A 19,114-nucleotide genomic window follows, 5' to 3' on the forward strand; every position below is an offset into this window, starting at 1 on the left:
TTGCACCAAATCATGTACATAAATACAATTCAGCCTCTACATTGCCTCATTGTTGATAAGAAAGACAACTATAAAATATAACCCCACCAGCGCATCATCAACCAAGCGAAAAGAAACACTTTCATGTTGCTATCTCACAAGAACATACTTAGGGATTCTCTGCAACTTTTTCTGTAATTTCATTTCGAATTATTCGAAAAATGTTTGAGAAATATTAGAAAATTATTCGAAATTATTCGATTCGATTCGCACTCAATCTTTATTATTCGAATTTGCTTCGCACCCAAAATTTTGCTATTCGCACAGCTCTACTTAATTCTGTACCTGAGGTGGTGAACAGTCACATTGGTTTGTGGTATAAGCTGTGCCATCCCTGTTTGCAGGAAGGACACTGGAGCATCGAATACATAGCGGCAATGTTAGCAAAGCCCTCCTGTGACACTTTGCTGAACCATGACGTGTTAAAAATCCCAGTAAAGTTGACAATTGGGCGAGTTGATGATAGCTCATGTTAACGTGTGAAGCAGTGCATGGAGACAAGGCACAAAAGGAACGAAACGACAGGACAACCACTGCACTCACAACTAGTTTATTTCAAAGAAAAACACGTGGTACGCGTTCATGTATGTATATTAACCATGTTTTTCTTTGAAATGCGCTGCTTCACACGTTAACATCTTACAAATGTTTTTTTGCATTGCATGGGGCTGTTATAGCTGAAAGGAGGAAAAAGAAAGATAAGAGACAGCTGCATATTGCAGCTGCAGACACCTTTACAACAGTAGCCAAGCAGAACATGGTTGTTGCCATTTTAGTAGGAATGGGCGAATAGTAAATTTGAGGTTTGAAGCGAATAGTGATTTGGTCAAATATAATTTCAATTTGAATAGTTCGAATAATGTATATAACATTTTATAAAGAAAAATAAGCATTTTTGTCATGACCCAACTAACTTGCACAATATTTTTAAGAATTGGAACTAGGCTTGTGGTGCTGGTGAACTGTTTCGTCCAGTAAGGGGGCACCAATCTGAAGACCAGTTGCACTGGCTTGGATTGTGCTAACGTCACTTTTTCAGATTGAAGTGGAAGCAACTTTTAATAGCAGTAGGGTGCAAGTTAGAAGCAGTAAAATATGTTAAGTTTTGAAGTTTTACTATGCTTAGTGCGTATGAGCCGTTATACAAGCTTTCAAGCTTTAAAAAATAATTAATCGAGGTGAAGGTAACATGTAACATTGTGCATGTAACATGTTGCCTTCACCTGTTGTAGCTGAAAGGAGGAAAAAGAGTGGCTTCACAGCAGTACGGATTTCTCATGGATAGGTGGTTTCACGGCTAGCACCCCCGCACTGCAGTGAAACCACCTTTACAGGGAGACGGAGGTGGAGGGATGGGGGTTTGGTCAAATACATGTCTATTCGTTCATCCTGAATACTTCGAAATTGGAAACAATTTAAACTTGTCTTAAAGCGAATTCAAATACTGTAATATGAATTCGAATATTCGAAGCGCTCGTATATTCGCCCTTGCCTACATTTTAATTTTGCATGTGTGTACTTTAGTTGAACAGAGTGCCACATGATGTTGCAAATGGTAAAAGCTCACAGACAGGATAAGGCTACATTTTCGTTGCACCTCTCTTCGCATCGTGCAGATATCGTATCGGACCCTTCGAAGTCGAGAGCATGCTCATCGAGCACCCAGCGGTCGTGGAATGTGCCGTAGTCGCGAGCCCCGACCCAGACCGCGGAGAAGTCGTGAAGGCCTTTGTCGTGCTGCACCCGGACTACAAGTCGCAGGATCTCGAGCGCCTGGCCGAAGAGCTGCAGCAGCACGTCAAGAAGCACACTGCACCGTACAAGTACCCTCGCAAGGTGAACTGCACTGTCACTCACACTTGTGATAGATTTAACAATTAGTAAGCTAAACTTCATTACTTACGTTCCTAATTTGTTAATTGGAAAGTAGCCAGGGCCTCGAAGTCATTGAGCCGAAAGCACAGTTACTTAGTGGGCACACAGGCACTAGCATCAGTTCTGAGATATCATTCCATCACTCCACAATGTAATGTTGCGGTTTCATCCCTATTAATGAGAACAGACAATGCCAAGGAAAGTATAGGGGGTGTTATTTGTAGCGATTAGGATATAAATGTCAAGAAGTGGACGAAAAGATAACTTGCTGCCGGCGGGGACCGAACCTGCGGCCTTCGAATAATGCGTCCGATGCTCTACCACTGAGCTACGGCGGCAGCCATCCTCTTGTCCACTTTATGGGGTATATATGTGCATTTAAACCTAGGAGTGTTAGTCAGCGCCGATCGCAGCCATGACGGCGAGTGTGGAACACTATTTTTCTGCCTTTTTGGCGTCACGTAGCACGTGATCTTTTTACAAGCTGGCAGGTGATCAATAATCCCTCGCATACTACCTGAAGGCATCAAGTCTGCCAGAACGAGACCCTTGCTAAGAATGAAGGAAAGAAGATGGCTTTTAAGGGCTCATTTTTCTTTGTTAGACACAATATTAATATTAATGACCAATAGTAGTCATTCCTTAACGTGCCATTCTCACCAGTCTATTTTGTATATACTGCCAAGGGCATCCACAGTAATTTTTGCAGGGGGGTGCATCCAGCACAGGCAGCCGTTCTTTCTCTGCCGTTACATGACTACCAAGATTTGTCAATAGTGTGTGACGTGAAAAGTTGGGTACCAATCCTGAAGGCCGTTTCACACGGATATGTGGGACATGAGTGTGCTAATTAAGCTGTGTAGCTTATAGCCAGTGCATAAAAAAAAATATCCGAAATTACAGAGGGGGGGCAGCTGCCCAACCATGCCCCCCCCCCTTTTCCGGGCGCCTATGTACACTGCATTTACGGATGCATGTCTCTGCGATCAATAGCATACGTGTCGTGCCAGTTTAGTCCGTGTTGTGATTTTAGATTTCCTTATCTTAATAGACCACCTGATTCCCTGCCATCTTGGACTGTCCTTTGGCACCCACTTCGCCACACCTGTAGACCCCCAGTTATCTGTGCACTGCTTATCACATTACTATGTCATGAAACTATGTGAAAGATTAATGGTAGGGGTGTGCGAATATTCGAAATTTCGAATATTTTTCGAATAGTGTTTGCTATTCGATTCGATTCGCACTGGAATTTTACTATTCGAACTATTCGAACTTCCCAAAGACAAATACGGTCAACGTCCGATTGAAAGTGACCCCTTCAGATTTTTAATATGCTTCACCTCATCACACCCCGGTATTGCGGCAAAGCTGCCTTTCAAGCTCCGTTACGGTCGAACTTTGCCAAGACACGGTCGATGTCTGTTGGAAGTGGTCCCTAGATTTTCAATATGCTTCACCTCATCACACCCCGGTATAGCGGCAAAGCTGCCTTTCAAGCTCCGCTACGGTCGCAAATGTATTAACTCAAGAAAACGTTGGTTCCAACATGGAGATGAAAGATGTGGCAGAGGTGGGGGCTCAATTAAGGCTGTTTTGGACCTGAAATTTGGGCAGAAAGTCCGAGAAATCGGACGCCGAAGCTTTTTAGCATCCAAAATTTCAGATGTTCTTATATATCGATGTCTACAAGGGAGATTTGGAACTCCGGACTTGAAGGGAGCGCACCCTTGTCCGCCACATCAGTTGGGCTTCCACAGAAGTTGAAAGAGGAGGAGAGGCTGAGGAAATGGCATCTTTGCCTATCACGTATAAAGTGTTGTCGGCAACACTTTGGTTACACGAAATCATGTACATAAATAGAATTCGGCCTCTACATTGCCTCATTCTTGATAAGACAACTATGAAACACCACCCCACCAGTGCTTCATCAACCTAGCGAAAAGAAACACTTTCATGTTGCTATCTCATAAGAATATGCTTAGGAATCCTCTCTAGCTTTTTTTTTTCTGCAATTTCACTTCGAAGTATTCGAAAAATAATATAGAAATATTCGAGAAATATTCTAAAAATATTCGAATTCGTTTCGCACCCAAAATTTTGCTATTCGCACAGCTCTAATTAATGGATTTCATGGCAAATTCTTGAGATAAATATCTAGAAACTTCTGGATATTTATCTAGCATGTTTCTAGATGCTAGATGTAGTCTGGGCATGTGCTAGATGTTAGATGTGAATGTAGTCTCATACTTTTTTCTTGAGAGGACATGAGTAAAGAACTGCTGATTGGTTTAAACTATGATATTTTGAAACGTGGCTTGCAGATACCAATCGAGATATAGGTTTAGCAGTTTTGTTGAAAAATATTGAAAAATAAATGTCTGATCAGGGACTGCCCCCCAGGATTTTTGTTGTTTGTTGGCACAAAGAGTGAATTTCCATAAAAATAACCACTTTATCCCTACTGCACTGTACGTTTCTTAAAGGGGACCTGCAACACTTTTCTAAGTAACCATCAAATAGCTTCATTAACGGAGATTATTGCCTCATGAATCGACAGCCACAAAACATTTTTAGAATCCGTCAAGTACGAGCGAAGTTACAGGTATTTGTCGCATGCTGCAATTGCTTTCTCTCTTCTCACGTCACGACGAGCACGCTGGAAGCTAAGCAGTGAGGGATGTCACGGGGGAAAGAAGTTACGTCACGCGCGCGTCATGGCCTTCAGCTCTTTCTCTTTTTTTTCTTCGAACGCGCGGTAACTTTCAGTGTGATCACGTGCGCAGGCACGTGGCGGCCTCCTGCGGCGGCTACTGTAACTATGCAGCTCACAATGCTCAAATCAGCCAATGGCCGTGAATTTGGGTATATGGTGTGGTCATTTGGGTATATGGAATTATTTGTAGAAAGAAGAAGGAACAATTTCTAACTGACTTTGAGAATTAATTGTAAATTCCAGGCCGCGTGCTGTGCTATAATGATTGGCTGGCACGCCCTCGGGAGCCTCGATTACCGAACAGCAGCGTTTTCTGACCATGCTGAAAAAGTGTTGCAGGGCCCCTTTAAACTTCAACTTTTCAGTGAAACACCTCGTGTGTATACCATCAACTTGTTATCCAAACAGGTGGAGTTTGTGAACCAACTTCCCAAGACGATCAGCGGCAAGATTCTGCGCCACCTGCTTCGCGAGAGAGAAAGGTTGGCCGCTGAACAGTGCCGATAAGATGGCCGTTGTGGTCTGGTGAGGGGCCCACGCCTCACCAGGCTTCTCTGCAAGTTTTGGTTACACGTTGGAAATTTGTAAGGTGCTATCTAGGGAGCATTTTACCGAAGAAATATTTTATATCGGTTCATTATTGAAGGAGTTAGAAGAAAACCAAACTGTCCTGTTAACATGCCCCCAGGAGGAGAGGACCACTGTCTACGAAGGCGTTCTGTACACCGCTCCCGGCAAGCATCCGGGAGCGGTGTACAGTCACAAGCAGCCTAAGCTGAAACTGAATAACAGCAGAAGATAGGTACTGGTGGCGCGGCCCAACCACGAGTACAGAAATCTGCGACGAGATAAATGTGTACGAGAGTGCCCTTCGTTGCTGCCGTGCGAGTCAACTGCTCTCGAACACCTGCTTTATTTCGTCGTAGCTTTCAGTGTTTTTTAATATTGAATATTGAAAGCCTGTCCTTAGGCATAGTACAACAAGGTTGTCATGATGTGTTTCTAAATGTGACTTTTGGAGAACAACTCTAGAAACGGTCGTGGAGGAAAGACTTTAATGTTGTTATCCATGTCTTCGTGGAATCTTAGATTTCACATTGATGCGTTTGTTCAAATGGGTTTTGTAAATCCTCAGTTTGACACGACCAGGTGCATTTGTATGCAATTGAGTAACAGCGTGTAGCACGGTTCAAGCGCTTCAGACAATTTGGATGCGTGGAACTCGCAGCAAATGCTAGTGCTTGTCACAAAGCCGTTTGTTTTGCTGCACACAGTACTTTATGAGCCAAAAAACAGGTGCCTCTTGTGCTGTTCTTTCGCCATGGTTTGGTTAACTCGGGCATGACAAATAAGCCGACTTTTAACAAAGCCACAATGACATAACGAGTACATGACATCGGTGATGGAGATAGGTAGGGGGTGATGACAATGAGACTGCAGTAACAGTGGCATGGTAACAATACTTCGCTGACAAACATTTAAGGCTAAGAACGTACAAAGGTCCCCTAGGTGTCGCTGAATTTAAAAGGGCTGTGGTGTTCATCACCCCTGTTCGCTGTCATGAAAGTTAATACTTACCAATTTCTTTGTGTTTTTTTATTACTCTGATGTAGCTTTGTTGTGCATGTCCAGATATTTTAGTTAAATTAATTTTATATAAGTAAAGGCCACACGCTTAAGGTTTCTTGCACATATCTATTGCTCCATGTGATGTATAGATGATGCTAGCTTGGGACCCTACAAAACTAGCGTTCTTTTTAAACTTTTACACTTGTTAAAGCGTGTTGTCTTTTTACACACAAGAAACATGTGGTAGACTTACAACTTTGCAAATATGTGTCAGCACTCTTTGAAAGGCACGTCTCAGGAATTAACCCCTTTTTACTTAAATCGCTGTTTCTTACTGTTTTAGCTGGAAGTGTGAACTTTGTAGCAGTACAAACTTTTTTTGGTTAAGTGAGTGGAAAACGTGTGTGATAACCTACAATCATTCTTTGCAAGATGAGCATACTTGTATGATGCTTTCTCGCAAATCTATTTTTACACTGGAGAATAAGTAAATGGCTATTTTACACCAACACGTTGGCCTTACTTTTATACTGCACATTTGTAGCGTCGCAGTGCAACAAAGCGAAACCTAACTGAAGGTAATTATGCTAACTGCTACATACTAAACATGCCTATAGAAGTGACTGAGGGATGTATAAATCGATTACACTCAAACCTCGATATAACGAACACGGATACAACGAATTATCGGTTATAACGAAGTAAATGAAAAGTAGTCTGTCATAGCTACAGTGTTCAAAGTAAACGTTTATAACGAATTTTCGGATATAACGAAGTTATTTTCGTGGCAGATGTGACTTTGTTATAATGAGGTTTGAGTGTATTAGTAAACTGACAAATCAAATGCTAGCTTGTACCATGATGTGACACATTCGTTGTCACCTGTGACCTGCCTAGAATTGTCGACGGTTCTCCTTACTTCCAGTGTTGATAGATTGATCTTGACAGCGCACTTGTCCAATGATCTCATCTCTGAAAAAGCTTAGGTAGTACAGTAATCAAAGGAAGAAACGATTCAAATAAATACATCCAGCATGGATTTTTTGGAATTTCTTGTGTCATTCGTGAAGTGGCATGTGGAGCAGTCGTGCGCCCACAATTCAAGTGCATCTTAGGAGCTGCGCTGTCATGACGCGTGATTTCGTTTTTGCCATACTTTGCGTGCATTGGTAGTTTTGCACGCACATTTTTTCCGCAGACAATTGGCCAGTGCAATGCATCGTTACCTTGAGGTGTATTGTTAGCTGGAGACAAACTCAGATTTTAAAAATTTGAGTACAGATGCTTTGAATGTGACGTCAGACGGACAGCTTCTTACTCTACTGGTGCCCCAATATGGCAGCTATAAAATGACGTCAGTGTATCATATTCAATGCCACGGGCACTCTACTTCAATGTCACTGAGACGCAATTGGAATGCTGCTGGTGTGTGTGTGTGTGTGTGTGAGAGAGAGAGAGAGAACTTACAGCAGACCCACCATGACCTTCAATGTCTCCAAGACGCAGTCGGAACGCTGCCAGTGTGTGTACGAGAACTTACAGCAGAACTACTGTGGCTGACCACAGCAGACGCAAGTTTCCGACATTGCTGGTCCCCCAACATGGCAGCTAATCATTGTAAGCAGTCTGTAGGTAAACCATAGAAGTGTTCTCACGCAATGACCACTAGACTGATTTAAACGAGAGTTGTACAACTAAAGAAGGGGGAATTCATCGATGGGCCAGTTTCTTGTGAGACACATCTATACAAAGCCAAGGAAAGCATGAGTGATGTTTGTAGTTTGTTTTTTTCATTAAAATGTAGCAGTTACGTGATAAAGGGAAAACAAAAGTGAAAGAAACAACTTGCCGCTGGTGCGGACTGAATCCACAGCCTTCACATTACGTGAGCGATGGGCCATCATTGGCACTATGGTGACGGTGGTTACCGTCGTACACTTTCGTGGGTATCCATAGATGGGTGTGCCTGGGTGTGTTGGCCCGCAACACTTGAGAAAGTTAGGATATGAACTCTTAAGTTTTTAAGCTGTCCTATGCATACACCGATACAGTATAGTACTAAACAGCAGGCCAAAATTGTCACACACAGCCTGTCTACGACAGGAAAGTTTTTTTTTTTCTTTTTTACAGCTTTCGTGTCCACATCAACAACTCGTAGAGTCATGCAAGGCACACATTGCATGCTTTTGACAGGAACTCGACAGTGTGTTGTGGCGTAATGGTACATGAACACGGGGTGTCAGTGGAGCCAATGTTTCAACGAGCAGCCTTGAAGAAGACAAGTCTGCTCAGTCGAAACATTGGCTCCACTGACACCCCATGTTCAAGACTTCGTCATCTCTTCAACTTTCCATCTTCCCCTGAACTTCTGCCTTTTCTGTAATGGTACGTAGCGGCATTTAAGCTGCAATGGCATGAAACCAGCCTTGCAAAAATTTCACCAGCATTTGTTGCACAAAGCAGGAAAACGCGCTTTTTCTTTTTCCCAACTGACAGGTGGCACCACCAATGTGCAATGCTGTGAAGCCACTTGTTAGGTAGAAACTAATGTACTTTCTCACTTCAGTGTCACATCTTTAGGTCCGGCAGTGTCAGGACAAACAACCCAGGCAGCACTAATAGTTGCCGCAACCTTGAGTATTGCCATAACGTTGCTTCAACGTTATGTTTGTCCTACTAGGAAAGTGATGTAGATAACAAAACACCACTTACGTGTTCTATTTAACTTGAGATGAAATGAACCAGTGGCATGGTTTTATCATTGGTTTATTGAAAACACAACAGAGAGCAAGTATACTTCTTTTTGGGCGAGTTGGTTCACCTTGGAATAAGGAAGTACCAATGCAAACAGGCACCGACAAGAGAGACATGTACACACAGCGCTTGTGTGTAAGTGTCGTCTCCCTTGTGGGTGTCTGTTCGTCCCTGGTACTTCCTTATTCCAACAGAGCAAGTAGCATGGGCAAATTACAATTGAAACGGGTAGCCTAAACACACCCATGTCATTATGAAATCGCAACAAGTCGTGACAGCCATCTTGGTAGAGGTCACCACAGTAGGCCAGTAGTTACGGTGCTCGGCTGTTGACCCGAAAGACTCCGGTTTGAACCCGGCTGCAGCGATTACATTTCGACGGAGGCGAAATGGCAGAGGCCTGTGTACTGTGCGATGTCAGTGTCTGCTAAAGGACCCCAGCTGGTCGAAAATATCCAGAGCCCTCCACTACGGTGTCTCTCTTAACCAGAGTCGCTTTGGGACATTAAACCCAACAAACCAACTAGCCTACCGTCCTGGTATAAACTTGCTGGAACGTGTAAATTAAAACTCCACGTACATGCACAGCTGCAGCAGTCGGTGACGGCAAAATGCTGGAAAATTATTTCAAGCTGCCACATTCACTTTGAAACCTGTTCGAACACTGTGTCTTCGACGCATTCCCCCCCCATTCCCTAGTAGCTGCCAAAGGCTGATGCTGCTGCTGTTGGGTTCAATACTGTGTGTAGAAGCGTGCACACCGTCTAGACTAGTGCGAAGGAGAATATATCAGGATTGAAATAACGCAAATATTGGATTGATAATAGTGTATGGGCACCCACTGAAAAATGAAATTGGCAAAAGTAAAATTAATGCAAGTCCAACATAACCAAAAAAAGTGATTTGTCGACTTCCTCAGAAAAGCTGAAAAGCTGCAAACATGCACTGACTACATATGCTATGCACATACGCTCGGAACAACACGCATACAAAAAGACGCAATGTGGTTTGCTCGTGTGATCACACTGCGAAGCAACTCTAGACAAAATCTCCGGTGTTGGTAAAGGTGGGAAAGGGCAAGGACCTTGTCTTATAGTATTATGTGAGAGTCAATTCCAATGGAAGCAACCCTACCATGGTGCTCTAGTGGTTAAGGTGCTCAAGTACTGACCCTCGGGTCGTGGGATTAAATCTCAGCCGCGGCGGCCGCATTTTCGATGGAGGCAAAAATGCTAGAGGCCCATGTACTTAGATTTAGGTGCACATTAAAGAACCCCAGGTGGTCGAAATTTCTGGAGACCTCCACCACGGCGTCTCTCATAATCATATTGTGGTTTTGGGACGTTAAACCCCAACAATTATTATTACTGAAACGGGAGCATCAAAACGCAGAACTATGTGCACTGGTTGCAACGTCAAAACAGTCGAAGTCTTGTTTTCTTATCACTTGAATAGCGTATGCCTTTCTTCCGAAATATGGACAATAGCCACCAACATGGTAACAATCGCAGTGGCTTCTGCTTTTGATATATTCCTTTACATTCCCTTCATTTCTGAAGTCTTGCACCACAGGCAATCGGTGCACTTACATCGTCGTCACTGACGCAAGCGACATCACAACCTAGCAACTTGTGTGACAAGAAATTTCCGATAATCGACCGCGATTTCCGCAGCTGACTCGATTCGCGGTTCGCAGCTACAGGCCCGAACTTCACGCAATGTGTTCGCAGCGTGGGCATACTATCACACTGGCGACAGTGGGGCACTCATTGAACATTGAATTTGTGTGCACACAATGTCGACAAAAAGAAGGCAGTCAGGTTGGTTTTAAACCTGCCTCTTTTTGCCCAATGAAACTGACATTTGGGGCACCTTTTAAAAACTGCTGCGAGAGTCGCTTCTTTTCTTGCTTGGCGCAACGGAGCCACTTAGACCAATGACTAGCCTAATATTTTACAAAACTAACTTATGCTCCTGTAAAGGTATAAATTAATAATGGCCATATGCCTTTCAGACAAGTAAAAAAATTTTCTTCAGCACGCAAAAAAATCGGGAAAAAAAAATATACACAACGCACTCTTTCATTGCTTTCCTTTCAGCATTTCGCGCACTATGTTTTTTACTTGTTTGAAAGACGTATCACCAGCCAGCCTGAGATGCCACCTTACAGCTATATATACTTAAGTCCTTTTCATGAGTTGAAAGAAACGTACGAGCTAAGTGGTGCACATGCTGGTGCTGATTATGCAAGCTTTGGTATGTAAAGCCGAACGATACATTTGAGATCTAGAAAGGGACTACATGATTGGCACAAAAACACACTTAAATTAGAGATTCGTGGACAGGGCCAAGCACTGGTGCACTGACAAAGCGATGAGAGATGCGCTCTGACGGCATAAGGGACGGGGATAAAAAGGAACATTTGAGCGTTATCACAAAGGATCGTTCGTTTCTGAACTAGACGCTATAAAAAAACCTTTGAAGGCACAAACGCACGCGCGTCTATCTGCGTTTTGACGAGTCAGGTTTTACCAGGCTTCGTCGCGTCTTCTTGGCAGCAAGCGTCCCCCCCGGCCCCTTCGTCAACCTCTTCTTCGTCGACGTCCTCATCGCCGCTTTCCTCATACGAAATGTCATCTTCCGCGACCTCCTTATCCTCCTTGCGGCTGGGAAGCGACTCTTTCGGCGGACTAACGATGCGACGTTGAGGAGCCGGGCGGCTCAGCTCGGATTCCGACACCTCCTCGACGCGCTCGCGCCTCGGCTTCTCCGGCCTGGTCCAGTAGAAGAAGACGAAGAGCTTCACGAAGATCATGGCTGCAAACACGCCCAGGACGCCGATGCAGATGGCGTTGACGATGTTGTTCAGCATGCTCCACCAGGTCTGGTGCTCCGCGAAGTTTCGCGCGAACTTCCCCAGCGCCGTGCCGAGGTTGGACAGCGGGTTGAAGAGGGCCTTGGACAAGAGCTCAGACAGCACGAACAACGGATTGACCTACGAAGAACGTGAAGGCACACCCATAAAGATGTACATTACAGTGTGCCGTTAACACACACACTCAGTCAGTGTTTAGGGACTGGCTTCAGCTGACTACTGACATACAGGCCTCATTCAGCAATACTAATTTTTTACCGTCAAACTAAGCATTACATACTACTAATTAAAAGAGCAAGTGATAAATGACTCTCGTTAAAGTGCTGGCACATTTCCACTGAAATTCCACACGTAGTTAGCAAATTGTACCAAGTTCAGTTTTAATACCACGTTTCCGATCATCACTTGTCTATATAGTAGATGTTCTATTCTGGACATTGTGAAATCCCATCAGTGGTCAACAGTGATTGGCGGATTGGCTTCAATTTCCGCTATTATGAAATTTGACATAATGACAGAATTTGAAAGTGTCCTGAATAGCACCCTACTTCACAATAAAGCCGTCATATGCATCGTATGTGGCAACGGCACTCCAGATATGTCAATTTTGCAGTGACAGAACATTAACACTATCCGTCACCACTATGGCGAAATGCACGTTTCACTGCAGCGGTCTCCAAATGATGCAATTATTTCACTGTGCCAAAATAACCTTTCTTCCGAATGACACTGCAGATGCACAGTTTAGTTATGCAGCTCAATTTAGCAATATTTTGTAGCGTCTCTTTGAACTGGCTAAGATAGCAGTGTCGAGATTCAGATACCGGCACCTTCATATACTTCAGGTACCTTCAACATACCGATACTGGTACTAGGTTCAGATAATGGCACCAGTGCAAGCTTCAGCCTTAGAGATTGAAAAATTGTGCAATGCTGCATGTATATCATCAAAACTAGACACGAAACACTACAAACATTCCTCATGTATTTCTCGAGAGAATAGTCAATTTCAACTTTTTACATCTTGCAATAAATGTGTAGGTCCTCAACAACCACAAAATTACGAAAAACTACACCGGATAACGTCAGAGCCCCGAAAATAATTTACTATAGTGGATTCTCTGCAAAGCCACCTTTGCTTTCGGTTCGTAAGAGGTGTACTCGACATGACGTCAAAGATGGTGATGTCAATGTCAAGCTGATGAAATGCCAACGTAACATTGACTCAGTCATGAATGTTCAACAAGTAACTTTTGTTAAATTGAGTTTAGAACACCCATTCCTGTTGCACTGCATACAGTTCTGATTCTAGATTATTGTGATGTGATGATTTACGTTGCAACTCTCTCAGTTTACAAAGAAATCTTGCTCCCCAGAGGGAACATGAAATATTTTATATATTAAAAACTACAATTATACTAGAAGACTAATTGCATATTTGAAATCAGCACACAAATATATACAAAAACTCGGCCAAAATTGATCAACAATTACATCAGATAGCATTGAATTTAGCATCTTACCTGCAACACAGGGTCAACATGCAAGCTTTCGTAGTACTTCTCGCATTCCACGCTGCTTGCTCGTCCCAGAATCCGCTGGAGCCAGCCGGGGCTGTAGCCGGGCTGGCAGTGCTCGGGCGGAACCACGTTCTGCGAGATGTACGCATCTCTTCGCGCATGCTCCAGCTATCCCGAAAGAGAAGAAGGTGTGCACACAGTTACGGGTATGCCAGTCAGAATCTTGCATTTCAAGTTACACCTTGTTTTTAGTACATTAAGGAACAGTTTATAGAACAACAGTACTATCCGCATCAAATGAAACCCGAACACCGGCAAGCCTTCGCAACGGTATAGTGCGCGCTGTCCAGTTATCACCCTAGACAGGTGCGCATATGCGCAGTGCGGTCAAACCAGATGCACGCGCCTGTCAATGGTGATGACAGGACGGCGTGCACTATACCATGCGAAGGCTTGCCAGTGTTCGGGTTTCATTTGACGCGGATAGTACAAGAAGAGTACACCACCAAAGCAGTACTACTACAGTAGTGCACCATTTATGAAAGGGAGTACCACTACAGTAGTACTCCATTTGTTAAAAGGAATACTACTGCGGTAATACTCCCTTTGCGAGTGCATCAAAGAGGGAGGTCAACTACAGAACTACTCCCAGTCCAGTTATCTACCATTATACTTCAGAGCTTAGTTTGACGCAACCAAATGAATCAAACAGACAATCAGGCCAAGGAAAGCATGCAGGACCTTAATTGTTGTGTTTAAGTGTAGTGTTAATTGTGATTATAAATTGAGATGAATTAAGTCGACGAAAAATCACCCGTTCCGTCAGTGAAATCTGAACCCACAACCTTTGAATTACGCGTCCAATGCTCTACCAGTTGAGCTACGGTGGAAGGCACTTCCCCGTCCACTTTGTTGGGTATTTCTATGCATACAATCCCTGGAAGTGTTAGCCAGTGCTGCTTGTAGCCCAAGCGGCGAGTGTGGAACACTGGGCACCTAAAGTGCTACGCATACTTTAGGTGCCCAGCTTTTCGTCCGTAGATCTTATGTGGCGTGATCATGCTCACAATCATGTGCTCAATACAGGCCTAAAACAAAGCTAGCAATGCTCAAAACTGGGTTAAAATATACGAATAAGCTCTGAAATAATATAATTAACAGAAAAAAAACAAAAAGTAATCGCAATAATTAACTTAAAATCGCTAAAAACGCTTCGGAAACATGCAGTTGACCCCCGAGCCGCGCCAGAGAAGGTGCCACCGCCTCGCTGAGCGAGTGATTGCTCCTCCCACCAGCGCTTCGCCGCTACATCCGAAGGGGGAGAACAACCTGACGGAACTCGCTGCAGGCGATACGTATCTCAACTGCAGTAGCAAGCGGGAACTCGATAAAGCGCAGCAAAAAGTACCACGCAGGTCGCACACCGAGTTTGCAAATCTCCCTGTTCTACTTGTGCCGGGGAAACCGTACATGCTTACCTCAAGCACTGACGCCATCGGCGGTTTGGTAAACGGAGAAGTGGGAACTCTACGAACGGGAATCGCTGGGTGCCCACACTACACACTTCCTCAGGTTTCACAGTAGCGGAACTGCATTTAGCACGGGATTTAGAACTACACCGACAGAAAGGGTAATTTTTCGTCTACTTCAATTCATTTCAATTGATGTCACACTTAGTACACTACAGTTAACGACAACAATTAATGCCCTCTATGATTTCCCTGGCCCAACTGTCTGTTCAATTCATTTGGTTAAGCCAGAATCGTGCATTTCAAGTTGCACTTTGTTTTTAGTACAGTAAGGAACAGTTTCTTGAACAGTCGTACAGAAAAGGTACATCACAGACTGAGTACTACAACAACAATGAACCTTTCATGATGGGGAGTACCACTGCATAGTACTGCATTTGTAAAAATGGGATACTGCTGCAGGAATACTCCCTTTGCGAGTTCAACACAGCGGGAGGAGAACCACATACCTACTCCCTGTTATCTGACTATCATTCCCTTTCAGAGCTTAGTTTAGGGAAGATGAATCAAGTTGATTGATTGAGTGATTGAAGATGGTCACCTGATAGCAGAGGGCCCAGTGCCAGACAAAGCTGAGCAGGAGGAAGTAAAAGGCACTCATAAGGATGATCGCCTTCCACGGACGGCCGCGCATCAGTACAATGAGGAAAACGCCCAGCATAGCACATGCTGGAACTGCGAGCCGAACGTCCACGGGGCCCATGGTCTGGCCCCAGGCCTGGGCCAGGCGACCCAGGAGCGCGTTGGCGCCGTGCGGCAGCTCGTCCGGCGTCACCACCGAGCTGGTCAGGATGGTAGACAGCTTCTGCTCCAGCTGTGACGACTTGGCACCAGCGTCCGTGGCGAGCTTCTCCAACGTCGCCACCTGTCAATGATCACCAACGACACCTTTGTCGAATTTCCCACATTCTTCCTTTAGAAAGAAGACAACAAGCTGTAGAAATGTGAACTTGGGACAGTTGGTGTGCCATTTCAAGAATCAAGATTGCTGATGAAAAAGTGCTCCGGCGAAAGCAACACAGGTACAGACATCATTAATATAACAACTGGTATGCACAATTGCTCAAGTAGACCACATCATGTCACTGTGAATTTTGCCACATATTGATTCCATATATGCTTTATATTCGATAGTCTTCAGCTATGGTACAATTTAATTTCTTTTATGTCACTATTACCACACTTTAATTAAACTCTAAATAATGTCCTTTTATGCTTCCCTTCGCTTCTTAGGTTGTGCTAAAAAAAAACCAGACCCCCCTCGATCCAATTCCTTTCTTTCGTTCAATGGTGAAGACAGACAGGTGAGGCAGTCTGCTGTAACAAATCTTCAGAAGGGAAGTTATACAAGGTAAATGTTTCATTTCACAAGTAAACTAAGATGAAGCAAAAAAGTCAATAACCTAACAAAATTTTAGCGATATGGTATGCATGAATGAAACTACACACACACTGTGTTTATGTTGTCAAACTTCATTATATTTGTTTGTCCTCACAGATTGCTGATATGTTTTGTGCTAGGTCATAGCGACGGTACGCCTGTAAGGTTTTGTGCCGAAGAAAATGAAAGTGGGGGTGGAGGGAGCATCTTGACGAATATTGACCATTAAAGGTTCCTTGAGAGCCACTAAAATCTCAATGCATAAGTGTGCTTTTGCAACGCCAGCCGATCACGGCGTGCCAGTTGCCATGGCAACATACGGCCGCACGTGATAACGCAGCGACTACTACTACTAGCTTCCAGGAGTCGGCGAACGCACGCACATCTCTAACGTCGAAGTCTTCGGCTACATTGGTGTGGTACTAGTCGCCATGGCAACAACCGCGCGCGCGCATATCACAAAGCGTCAGTTGCCATGGCAACCTCGAGCCGCATCCGATAACGCGGATACGCCCACCATTGTATTCTTATCCACCATCGCCGGAAAGAAAAACACTCACGTCGTCAGACGAGAGCAGAATCTCGAACTTGACGTTCGACGGCATCTCGTCTCCACCGAACTTGGCACTGTAGATGACGTTGAGCGCGAGACGTCGTAGGTAGATGAACTCACGGTCGTGCTGTCCATCGGCTAGCACTTGACTGAGCCTCAGCTGTTTCACCTGCTCGCCGCATTTCTTGGCCTCGCGTCGCATCGCCTTGCAGTCGCAGTCACAGCTACTCCGCTGCTTACCATCGCTACTAGTCGGCGTCGGCGAGCTGGCGCCTTCTTTCACGGTTTCGCTTTTTTCGTTCGTCGTTTCGACCACGGTTTCGTCAGGTTCCTCGAACGCCGCCGGGTATCGGCTAAACTTCTTGCTTTCGGCGGCAGCCCGCGCCCTGATCTCGCTGTACATTTGGGCCCGGGCTTCGGGGGACGACGTGTCCTCCGAGATGGGTTCGGGTCGCGCGCCCGAGCTCTTCTTCAACTTGGACTGTTGCGTTCGCTTGCCCGACGAGGAAGGCCGCGACGCGACGCCCAGCATGTCGTGGGGGTTCACCCAGCCCTCGGTGTCGCCCAGGATGACGCGCATTCGCGACGTGTCGCCGTTGCCGAAGCGACTCCTGTAGAAGTCATCCACGTCCGCTGAGGCCGAGTCGGCAGGTTCGCCCGATTGACCACACGACGTTCCGAGCAGAGACGACGACAGCAACAGCAAGATGCCGACGAGAGTCAAGCTCGTTCGCATGGCTGGTATCGAAGGAAATCGCTAGCTTTCGGGGTTGAAGAAATGCGAACGACTCCAACTGAGCTCGAGGGGCACGAGAAATTCAACACCGCAACCTCCAAATCCTCATCCCCGCCTGCGCTGTTTATAGAGAGTGCTGATTTATTCGTTTACACCGAGCGAAGGGAACGTATTTACCGTGCTACCTTCAAACCTGCAGTACGTTACGTACAAATCCACTAAAGACATTTACAATAAATGACTTTGTAATTATTAGTTAACAGTCTAAGTAAAGAATTGTTTGTTAACATTGTTTACTGTTTTCTTTAGATACGATATTGAAGGTTTGAACGCTTCCAAATGGCTGGCCTTTTGTTGTGATAATAGAATGGCGCTTATTTGAAATACCTGTAGCACGAATGCTTTACGTTTAAAGTTGGAATAGGGTAGGCTCTTAACGTCTTCTGCACTTCGACGTGTTGGAGTCTTTATTGTTTGTTTACAGACATCTCGCTGTGGCTATTTTTTAAATCGACGCCGAACGATGAGCTCCGAAAAGGACGTAAAGACAGGTCAGCGGCGGCATCTCGACACTTGTTCGCTAGTTTCGTTTCGACGCAGCGCTGCTCTTTTCCTATCGTCTATAGGTCGTCTTACGGGAGTGTGGCGATTGTAAAGAGCTCGTAACGTTTATTCTTCTTTATTTCAGCTCTGACGGAAATCTTGGAAGGAAACGGCGTGTTGTCTTCGTTACGCGCAAATTTGCGCTCGGAAATCATGAAGGCTCTGGAGGAGCCATCGGGAACTACCCGTAGACCACCCAGGCTGCCCGAACAGAACTGCCTCATTAACGAACTTATACTGGAGTACCTCGCGTTCAACAACTACAAGCGAACGGCGTCTATTCTCGAAGCCGGTAAGCGAACGTATTGCGGAGGAAGGACTTTATTGGCCGAGATCCGGTAATGCCGCAGGTATACTTCATTAAGGCGAAAGCCCTTGATGCCTCATAAAACGCGAAAAAGTGACCGTCGGCTGCGGCGTCAACACGAGTGACGAAAAAAAAAGCATGTGATTACGTCACCATATGACGTCATCACGACGTCACAGGTCGCCAAAAATTTGTTAGGTCATCATGACGTCACATAACGTTACGTCATGCGACGACGTCATCACATGGCATCGTCGTTTGGTCAAAGGTGGGCCGTATCCTGGAAGCACTGCAGAATTACGTGAGGTGCAGAGAGCTTTTGCAATGCCTCCGATCCCGGAGGCAATGCAAAACTATATAGGGTGCAGAAAGCTTTCGAGGGGTGGTTGGTGGGGGGGAGGCGGAGTCCTACAATCAACTGAGAAGACAAAAGATGGCTTTCGCCTTCAAGTTGTCCTAGGCACATGCATAAGTGTCCTTGTGACCATTTTATCTGGTCATCATCTATGGCATTCATCCTTCGAACTTTTAGTGCAGTTCCGGGCGTCATCCTGCATTGCACGACTCCTGCGTGCATTGTATGCATAGCAAATTTTTGCATATGTCATGATGAAATGGTGCTGTTTCCTTCGTATACTTGTCAGGCGGAGAAGTTGT

General features: G+C 44.9%; 2 protein-coding genes across 2 annotated transcripts in view; one reads left to right on the plus strand and one right to left on the minus strand.

The window, feature by feature from the left end:
- The window catches only part of LOC119399933 (acyl-coenzyme A synthetase ACSM3, mitochondrial), a 28,756-nt gene extending 22,480 nt beyond the window's left edge, over positions 1 to 6,276 (plus strand). The window contains exons 15-16 of the mRNA XM_037666828.2: positions 1,656 to 1,875; positions 5,039 to 6,276. Of these exons, the coding sequence (XP_037522756.1) occupies positions 1,656 to 1,875; positions 5,039 to 5,137 (319 nt within the window). The 3' untranslated portion in view covers positions 5,138 to 6,276. The remainder of the gene's footprint in view (positions 1 to 1,655; positions 1,876 to 5,038) is intronic.
- A 2,672-nt stretch (positions 6,277 to 8,948) lies between these two features.
- On the minus strand, positions 8,949 to 17,716 carry LOC119399935 (uncharacterized). Its single transcript, XM_037666830.2, has 4 exons — positions 16,819 to 17,716; positions 15,419 to 15,742; positions 13,352 to 13,516; positions 8,949 to 11,948 (listed from the first exon to the last, which is right to left on the minus strand). Exons 1-4 carry the CDS (start codon positions 17,545 to 17,547, stop codon positions 11,475 to 11,477), a joined length of 1,692 nt encoding a protein of 563 aa, XP_037522758.1. The 5' UTR covers positions 17,548 to 17,716; the 3' UTR covers positions 8,949 to 11,474.
- Positions 17,717 to 19,114: the final 1,398 nt, after the last annotated feature.

The sequence above is a fragment of the Rhipicephalus sanguineus genome, chromosome 7 (assembly GCF_013339695.2).
Source record: "Rhipicephalus sanguineus isolate Rsan-2018 chromosome 7, BIME_Rsan_1.4, whole genome shotgun sequence".
NCBI lineage: Eukaryota > Metazoa > Arthropoda > Arachnida > Ixodida > Ixodidae > Rhipicephalus > Rhipicephalus sanguineus.